General features: G+C 40.7%; 2 protein-coding genes across 2 annotated transcripts in view; one reads left to right on the top strand and one right to left on the bottom strand.

Annotated features, from left to right (window-relative positions):
• Positions 1-10,000, top strand: part of ppfia2 (PTPRF interacting protein alpha 2) — a 368,722-nt gene that overhangs the window by 185,622 nt on the left and 173,100 nt on the right. The window lies entirely within an intron of this gene.
• The window catches only part of LOC134464751 (uncharacterized), a 12,584-nt gene continuing 3,814 nt past the window's right edge, over positions 1,231-10,000 (bottom strand). Inside the window, exons 2-6 of the mRNA XM_063218098.1 lie at positions 6,654-6,857; positions 4,760-5,802; positions 4,559-4,628; positions 3,033-3,207; positions 1,231-1,688 (exon numbers count right to left, since the gene is read on the bottom strand). Of these exons, the coding sequence (XP_063074168.1) occupies positions 1,526-1,688; positions 3,033-3,207; positions 4,559-4,628; positions 4,760-5,802; positions 6,654-6,857 (1,655 nt within the window). The 3' untranslated portion in view covers positions 1,231-1,525. The remainder of the gene's footprint in view (positions 1,689-3,032; positions 3,208-4,558; positions 4,629-4,759; positions 5,803-6,653; positions 6,858-10,000) is intronic.

The raw sequence follows: 10,000 nt of genomic DNA, 5'->3' as shown, positions 1-10,000 counted from the left end.
ATGAAGGTGCAGATTTGGCTTTTCGAACAGATATTTGGAAGTCTTTATAACCAATCCTAACAAACCAATTGTTGATAAATAAGTCCTGCAGATTTTAAGAATAGAAATGATACCCTCTGAATATAATCAATCCTTCCTGTTTTTATAGCCTTTTGAAAAACAACCATTGCTGCAGAGGTACTCACTGGAATTCAGTCTGTATAGCAGTATGATGTTTTCGTGGTGTAATTCCTTGACTTTTATCACACTTGTGTCCCTTTTTGAATAATTCAAGTGGCAATTGACTGTTAATATTTAATGGAGAGATTGACTATTTATAGTGATGTCTATATCGGTGTGTATGTGTGGGCGCACACGTGTGTGTGTATGCCGGTAAGCATGTGTGTGTGTTTGTGCGTGCGCACACACGTGTGTGTATGCCTGCAAGCATGTGTGTGTGTGAATATGTGTGTATGGTGTTCACACATGAACGGCTCGTCAGTTCTGTTGGATGCATGGGCTGCCCACATGTCCATGCTCACTGAACTGGAATGACACCTGAGAAGGACCTCGATGTCCTACAGCCACAGCACAGTGGGTGCATTCCAATATGCAGCCTCCTGTCCTCCACCTTGAAGTCCGCATTACATTACATTACATTACCAACACTGTTAGACTTTTATGGGCTTTTTTACAGTAACTAACTGGCATCACGGGTGCCAGTTAGTTACTCTATTTCAGAAATACAGTACCTCTACTGTATGCAATTATACAGTGACATACTGTATGATGTACAACATAATATTATAGTATCATACTGTACATCTAAAAATGAACTGTACAGTACTGTAAACTGCTTTTAACCTTTTAAATAATAAATTAAATAATAATTATAATAATTAAATAATTAAATAATAAATTTACTATTTTATTATTCATATTCATTATATTAATTATTATGAATTATTATGAATTATTAGTTCATTATTAACTCACATTTATTATTATTACTATCATTATTATAATATTACTATTATTATTACTAATAATATCAACAACATATGAATTTTAACTGCAAATTATTCATAGTAAAAACGCAAGTCTTCAATTCCATATTAACAATGCTTATTTTATTAATGAAAATATACAATGAAATTATACAATCACAGGATTAAAAACACTTGTGCTATTTATTGTTTCTGCGCGGCCTCATCACCAGCGCATTCCTTCAAAAACCTTAAGAGTCAGCAGTAGTTGATAGAGCTGCAGTTGATATTGAAGCAATAAATGCTCCGGCCATTTTCTGGCTGGAGTCATTGCGTGCTCTATGGCTGGGGGGCGCCGGAGCACACCATCTGGTGACAACCAGGTTACATTTGACTATGTTACACCCTTATTTAATCACTTGTTTCTTTTGTCATTTCCAACAACTCAATTTCATCAAAATTTGTTCATAACTCAGACAAACAGACAAACTAATGCCAGTCAACACAGTAACTCATATAAAAAACACTTAACAAGCCGTAACACTTTCAATAATACGCACTCAGGTTTCCTTCCATTCGAATTCAGTCAGATGGTGAAGGAAAGTGGTCACCCTGGTGTTGATTGGTTCCACCTTTCTCTTCACAATTGCGCCAGTCTTCCTACTCACTGCAGTCTTCGCCGAACACTTGGTCCCTTCATCAGGGTTTATTCGCACCATGAACCTTTAGACAATACAGAAAAATAATAATGAGCTTTAGTAAAACAAGCATCGGTACACAAGCCCTCACATTTCCATGTTACAAATGAAGATTTGTAAGCATGGTTTTTAATGGGACAGCACATTCAAGAAATTTCCAATTGACACAATAACACATACCCTGTCAACAACTTATGTCACCAATTAAATGTATTATTCTCTCAAAATAATACAAAATACAGCCATTAATGTCTCAAAATGTACCTCTCAAAAGTAAATAGAGGTTAAGTTAAAAGTTAAAAAAAAGCTTAAATCCCACAGAGAGGACCTTGATCTACTTCAGTAGTCACAGTACATGTCGACATGCCTGTGTATTTTTGATGCTTCAAATCATCTAAAGCAAATGTGTCTATCTTGGTCTCATCAGAGATGCACAAAGTGAGGATATGGATTGCTAAAACCATGTTGTGAGATACAGACATTAATGGCTGTATTTTGAAGTATTTTCCATGAACAATACATTGAAGCGATTACATCTGTACTCTGGCTACTTTTCATTGTGTCAAAGTGAAATTTCATTAATGTTATCCCATGAAAAGATATGCTTACAAATCTGTGAGGGCTATTTCTTTTGAGCTGAGTAGAAACAGGACATGCATACCATTTTAGGCTGTCCAACTGACTTTGAGCCTGTGCGGCTCCATGTCCCAGATTTTTTGTCTTGAATTGGATGGGTGGATTTTATCAATATTTTATACGTCAACACACTCACGTATTCTGACCTGATTTTGAAGTTTTCATTTACATTTATGACTTACTAAATGTCATTATTTTTGTCATGTCTCGTGATATATAAAGTGTCTCTGTTAGACTGGCAAACTGCAAGTCCTGTGACAAGGAAGCTGTAATGTTGGCCAGGACATAATTAAGTATTTGGCGCCCCCTAGTGGCAGAATGTGCAGTCAGCGGTGAACAAACGCACACAAACTCAATCGCATAACCTCCTTGGCGGAGGCAATACAAATTCTCAGTATAACATTTCCTAATCAACATAAGGGGGGTCATGATTGATTGAATTGAATGTGTGACAGTGGCACCAGCTCTCTGTTAGACTTCCCATCACAGGTAATTTCCCGTGCTTATTCCAAAACACTCTGCTGTAAAATTTCTCAAAAAAAGAGCTGCATTCAAACGGGAGTCATTATGTAGGGTGTGTGTCACAATATTAATATTTTTTAATTTTTTCCCCTTTTTTGTGAGCTGGACATTTTGTAATGGACCAACCTCCCCTGTTTGACAAACTGCCAGCCACTACTGCTGTAACTGTAAGCTGAAGTATGCAACATCGAGAGAAAGAAAATGTACTTACCGCTGTATGAATTCCAAAGTAGCACAGGCAGGTTCCTGGTATTCGATGTTGAACACGTAGAACGAGGAGAAAAAGGCTGCCAGGGCATCAGAGAAACTCCTGTGCTCCTCCACAACACAGGCCACCTTCCCCTCGATAGTAACCATCCATCTGGTTGAAGTTAGCAGTGTGTTCCCTAAAATGTAAGAAAAGCAAACAATTGAAATACAAATCCAGTGTGATTCAATATCTTGCTGTTGTTTTAAGGTGACCACATCCTGACTGTAGGAGAAAAAAAAGTTATTTTATACAGTACAAACCGAGTAAGACATTGACAGCAAAGGATGAACCTGGATCAAGACGATGGACTGATTCACATTAAGTGTTGATGTAGGCATATCAATGAGAAAACTAGATATCTAGACACCCCTGGTGGCAGCAAGGGGGTCCAGAGATACCCCTTGGGAATTTTCAACTGATCAGCTAGATCAGGGATGTCAAACTCAGCCTCAGGAGCCAAATTTGGCCCACGTAGCCATTTTATTTGGCGGGCGAGATCATTTCAAATGTGTACTACAGTTGGCCCACAAACACTATTAATAAATAGACAAAGTGACTTGAAGGCAACATTTTGTGCATCACCGGAATTATGAGTGGGTCCAGACTAGTGCTACAGCACATAGAAACGATAGTATGACTATGATGGGAACGTGCTATTTGCCTACCTTTAAGTCTACTGTATGCACAATTTTAGTGTATTTAAAAAATGGAATTCAGCCTGCGTCTTCATAGCCTGGTTCACACCAGACGGTGTGTGTGTAGCTTTGGCGCCCTCTGGCGGAGCAGAGCTACACACACTACCGTCTGGTACACAGCCATAGAGCACGCTCCGTCTCCAACCAGAAAATAGATGGAGCATTTATTTCTTAAATATAAACGGTAACTCACATTGAGGAGTCACAAGACAGATTAGAGACTATATTGACTCTTTAAAGATTAACAGGAAGGTTTGTGAAGGAATTTGTTGGTGAGGAGGCCGTGCAGAAGCAATAAATTCTTAGCCTATTTTCTGGTTGGAGACGGAGCGTGCTCTATGGCTGTGTACCAGACGGTAGTGTGTGTAGCTCTGCTCCGCCAGGGGGCGCCAAAGCTACACACACACCGTCTGGTGTGAACCAGGCTATGAAGACGCGTCTTCATCCCAGATTTTGATTCTGGCCCACTTTGAATATTAGTTGGACACTCCTGCTCTAGATGCATACACACTTAAAATCCTTGTAAATTAGGTATAGAATTTGTCACCCACTTATTCTCAAACTGACACTCAACATTTACACTGTGAGCACTGAAAGTGAATGCAGCCACTGAATGTGAAAGTACAAAAATACCATGTAATTAGGACGTCAGTTTGAGAACAAGTAGGGACTGAACAATAAAATGATGTTTGTTTTTAATTAACATCTTCTTTACAATCATTTAAAATGTGTGTACAATGTTGGTCCACCTGTAAGAAAAAAAACAAAACAAAATGAAAAACCATAACTTACCCAGCATGATCAGCCTCGGAGTGATGGGGATGTCCATGTCTCTCTCGACGGATGTCGGTGTTGCACAAGCCTGTAAAACAATGTAAAACAAAGCACAAGATTACAATTTAGAAAGTAAATGAGTTTCTTACTTTGGTCACTATAGATAGGTATAAACAGCAATATTTGAAACATGGACAAAGATTTTTTTTGTATACTCACATCTGCCAACATGAAGATGGACTCTTCACTTTCCAAGAAGTGCTTCATCATCAGCAGGACAGCGGCAATTCCAGTTTGTTTCTGCACAGCAGAGGTTGAGAAAGCATTGTCGATCTCCTTCAATAGGGCTCGAATGTTTGGTTGACTGAATGACTGTTGTTGGAAGAAGGTGATGATCCGTTTTCCTTTGTTTTGCAGTGCCTCTGCAAGACGATCCTCTATCTCAATTCCTGTTAGTGTTTTGAAGTGTGAAAACAGTCCACGTGGTGTAAAAAGGACAGGCCACTGATCTTTCAAGTCAGAAATACTTGGTGGTGGGCACACATTTATCATGTGTCTTTGATAAGCGTAGGTCACATCCATGCACTTCTCAGTTGCAGGCCACTCTGCTGCTCTGGGGCCAACAGACTCGAAGATGGCTTTCAAATTTTTTCTTTTTTCCTCCAAAGTGTCGATCGTTTCTCCTTCTGGGATGGACTTCGGTTGCCAGTTCACGCAACCATAACTGTCGGTTTTGCTGCGTACAGGTTTGGTAACATGGCCATCTTGTGTCGTTCTTGGCTTCCGGATACGATCAGTGGTGCTATTACGGTTAAGATGTTCTACCCGTGTCTTTAGCTGATTAATGAGAGAGTAGTAGCCAATGCCGATCTGCACTCCATCAACTGTTCGGTCAGTAAACGTCAAGGGATGGCTGGAGACGATCATTCTGGCAACAGCAGTACAGGCAGCTCTATTCGGGTTGGGACAATGTCTGCGCATGCTGTCCACCACAATCCTCACCATGGCTCTTCTATCCGGTGGATTTGCCCTCTCCTGTTTAGAAATACTTCTTAGAAGTGTAGCAGGCATCTTGTCCCATGGAATACTGAAGCCCTGAATCCATGAACTTTGTGTTTCAACGGAGGCGTTGGGTATGGGGTCCTCTGCCATTGATATTGCCAGTGATGGTGATGGAGCTGGTGATGGTAATGGAGCTGTTGCAGGTGGTGGTGATGGGGCTGTGCTGGGCTGTGCTGAGTCACTTGTGGCAATGATTGGCTCTACAGACAAAAAACACAAAACAATTATTTTATTTACAGTATGTGCAGACTCAAATACTTTAACCAAATGTATCTAGACAGATGGATTGGATTTTATTACTTTTTAGATTTACAGTTTATATTGCTATTACTACTATTAGAATGTTTTTACAATTGTGGTATTACAGGAGGATAAAAACTGACATTCAGCTGTTGGTCATAAATGGTCCTGGGTGTCTATCTGAGGGATGACCTAACCTGGAGAACTAACACCACAGCCACCATCAAGAAGGCTCAGCAGAGACTGTACTTTCTCAGGGTTTTAAGAAATAACTTTCTCCCCCAAAGACTGCTGGTGTCCTTCTACAGGAGCTCTATAGAAAGCATCCTGACATACTGTCTGTGTGTCTGGTATTCTAGCTGCACAGCAGCGGACAGGAGAGCTCTTCAGAGGGTGGTCAGCACAGCAGAAAAGATCACCAGCTGCACCCTACCCTCTTTAGAGAAATTGTTTGCCTGTCACTGTCTCAAGAAAGCCAAACACATCATCGCAGACCCCTGTCACCCTGGACATAAACTGTTTGAGCTGCTGCCATCAGGCAGGCGTTACAGGTCCCTGTCTGCAAGAACTAACGGACTAAAAGACAGTTTTTATCCTAAGGCCATCTGCACACTAAACTGTGCACAGCTAACTTTTTAACACTTTTTAAAATCTTATTTTTATTTTTTTTTTTTTTTTTTTTTTTTTTTTTTTTTTTTTACAGTTTTTATGTTGATTTTTTAAGCACTGGGAGCATCTGCACGAATTTCATTTTACCTGTACAATGACAATAAAGACATTCATTCATTCATTCATTCATTATTGTCCTCACCTTTAGGTTTAAAAGCAGCAATCATTTGCCGACTTTGGATTTTGGTTAGATGATACTGGAGGTCCTCATATTCTACAAAAGCTAGATGGTTCTTCTCCTTAACTCCCACCACAAACGCCAGGTGCCCAACCAGCGCCTCCAAGCCATCATCATTTAACTCCGGCAGAACTGCACGGATTTCTGCGATGCAGTCCTCGTCCATACCTAGAAAGGAGAACACACAGAATGGTGCAAGGAAATCACAGGGATGTCCATGGTGGTGTACACTGGCAATGGGTAATAGTCCAGCAGACTATCTGCATGAACACACACATACTTATTTTCCGATTGATTTAAGTGATGGACTCCAAGATCAATCAGGAAAACCGAATGATGCACCAAAACCACAAAATATACCTGCTTATCGTCAATGAGAATAAGTGCTATTTTGCCAAACACCAGTGTGTCCTCCTCGCTGTGGTCCAGAACAACAACAAGACCCTTAGTGTACTTACTCCCTTTGTATATCAATGCTGACACCTCTGAAGTTGCGTGTTTGCAGATGACAGAGGTCTGTAAGGCACTCTGTATGCCGCTGTTGTACGATTCAATATCAAGTTCACTTGCGACACCAGCAACTTGGATAGTTGGTGGAAATAATTGGCCACTGCTTAAATACGACTGTAGGAGCTGGTGTCGTTCTGCTAGGGTTTTACTGAGGTTGAGAAAATTGTGCAGTTTTCGAGCACACTCCTTGAAATAGGAATGTTTGCTCTCAAACCTCAGGGTCCATACCCGTATAAGTGGTCCAAATTGAAGGATAAGGTCTGGATAGTGTAATAAGTAGTGATGTTTTGGTTTAAGATTGTGGCCAGGGAACATTGTTGTGCGCAAATACACATACTCTTCCAACATTACTTTCAGATATGCAATATCATTGTGGTTAATTTTTGGAGCACAAATGAGTTCAGTGATCTCCTTCAGTTTGAGGCACAGCTGCCATACCTCACTATCCAAAGGATGTTTGATCCATCTGCCAACATACACTGGCAGAAGACGCAAGAAGCACCAATTCTGCGTTGCTGAACCACTGAGCTTTTTCGCATTTTGCTTTATGTGACACGGCTGACTGTTAGAGTCACTGCCTAGATGTTTTGTCTGTGAAATGGCTCTGTTGATCTGGTCATATGTGAAATGTTTTTCTGTTTGTACAAGATGTTTAATGTACAGAGCCATATCACCTGCCACTACTCCCTCAAAGAGGTCGTGACCTAGACAAGGTGGAAGGCCACCGCAGACATGGAATGATTTTAAAGAATTGAAAATGGAATTGAATTTGATTCCATTCACCACAGCAATTTCATCACTCAATTGTTCTATACTTTCATTGTAATTTGCCGTGGTCCTTTTTGTGCCACATTTAAGGGGTGCATTTTTAAAGTCCTCTCTGTTAATAGTGCAGTATCTGCAAAAGTGTTTGCTGGTGCTGAAATTCTCTGTAAACCCCCCTAAACCGTGTGAACCAAGATTGTCACCACAGATGGCAATCAGTGAAGCCTTCACATACGTACCATCATCCAGAGGGAAGCCTTGCTCTTCCAATGACTGTAGATCCTCGAGGACCCGTCCAAATACTTTGTCCTGGCCAAAGGCCTTGAAATCCTCCTCCCTACAAAGCAAAACCAATTGGGTTTGGTCAACAGCAGAGCGATTGTGAGGCAATATATCAACAAGGGTCATGTACATGGCAATTATTTTATGTTTTTTCTTGCCAGAGCCTAATGGACTAGTGACCTCGAAGGCATCCTGGAACAGAATAATTGATACGGCTGAGGGTGATTCTTGCAGTATGATGTTGTTTTTACAGGCGGCCCCATCACAGACATCATTTAAGATCATGCTATCCCCCTGGATACGTTCTTTGGATTTTAAGTACTGCTCTCTGACAGTGGACTGCCTAAACAAAGCAGAAAGGGTGTCCCTTATTGGGATGTACTGACAAAAGCGTTCTTTTCCATTATGACCATCAGTTCCCAGATAAATTTGGTTGGGGGGGACATAGTTAAATTTTTCTTTGAAAAATGTTTTTCTTGTTTTGTCTGATCTTAACACACCCTCATTGTGAATAGTTAAGAGATCCTCCTTTTCGAGTTCAGCTATAATCTTGTGTATGCAGTCTTTTGGAATGTCTAACTCGGTCAACTTCTCCTCTATCTTTTCATATGCCCGTTTCATACCTATGTTGTGAACCTCTTGGAACTCATCAATAATGCACTGCATTGTTGTGGCTGGTAAAAGAAATTTGGCTTGCATTTTTAAATAAAACAGAGCCAAGTTCTTAAGAAATGGGGCACCGTCAGTGATGGATGTGCTGACATCTACATCAAAGTCAGATGCGCCCACAGACTCATTGATGCAATTGTCATTAGAGGTAGTAGGCCTACTAACTTCGTCCGTAACGTTATCTGACAATACGCCTACAAACTGTGTCCTGCTCGGATGCCTGTGTTTGCGTGACACATGGGCTGTAAAAGATGACCGCACTCTAAACGATTTCGAACAACCCTCATACGGACATACAACTTTCTTCCCACTTCCCATGTGCATTCCTAGATGGGTACAAAGCGAATTAATGCTGTCTGCGGCATGGTCACATCCTTGAATACTACATGGGTGATTGCTCGCCTGATGTAAAACTGTGTTTCGTCTCAACCCGTTGTGATTTCTGCGCATATGGGACTTCAATGCAGAAAATGTGCGAAAATTGCACTGACACGTTTGTATGCCACACGGAAAACGAAAGTTGGCCAGACTTCGATGTGTTTTCACATGATGGCAGAACTTTTGAAAGTCCACAGTTACATGTGGACAAATCTTACATACATACATGACTGAACTTAACTAGAATTGCGCTAGCTTGCTGGTTGGCGATTCATACTAGCTTCCACCTACGTAGCCTACATCCACCTTAGTGGTTTAAGGGATAATGATGACAACTGTGGGCTAATTCAAATGTCCATACAATACTGTCATGAAGTATATTAGCTTGTTCACGGACTTACTTTGTTTAGTTTTTTTGTCTTTTTCCAAATACTTTCACACTCTCCTGTTGAAAATGCCGAGTGGTGCTGTGCCGTGTCGAAAGACAGGAGCCCGCGTCTGCCAGTTCAGTTGCATTGGCAGCGACCTGGCTACGGAGAGACACGAGCGTCAAAAAGTTGAGAAGTTGTATCATACTGTATCTGTTTTTACAACGCCCAGTGACATACTGTTATTTCAAAAAAAGCATAACCGTCGCACAAAATTCCCAAGATGCAGTGCCAAATACAGTTATATACTCCCAAAATTAGCTAATGTATTTTACTGTT

The sequence above is a fragment of the Engraulis encrasicolus genome, chromosome 15 (assembly GCF_034702125.1).
Source record: "Engraulis encrasicolus isolate BLACKSEA-1 chromosome 15, IST_EnEncr_1.0, whole genome shotgun sequence".
NCBI lineage: Eukaryota > Metazoa > Chordata > Actinopteri > Clupeiformes > Engraulidae > Engraulis > Engraulis encrasicolus.
This window is presented reverse-complemented; position numbering and strand designations above follow the sequence as displayed.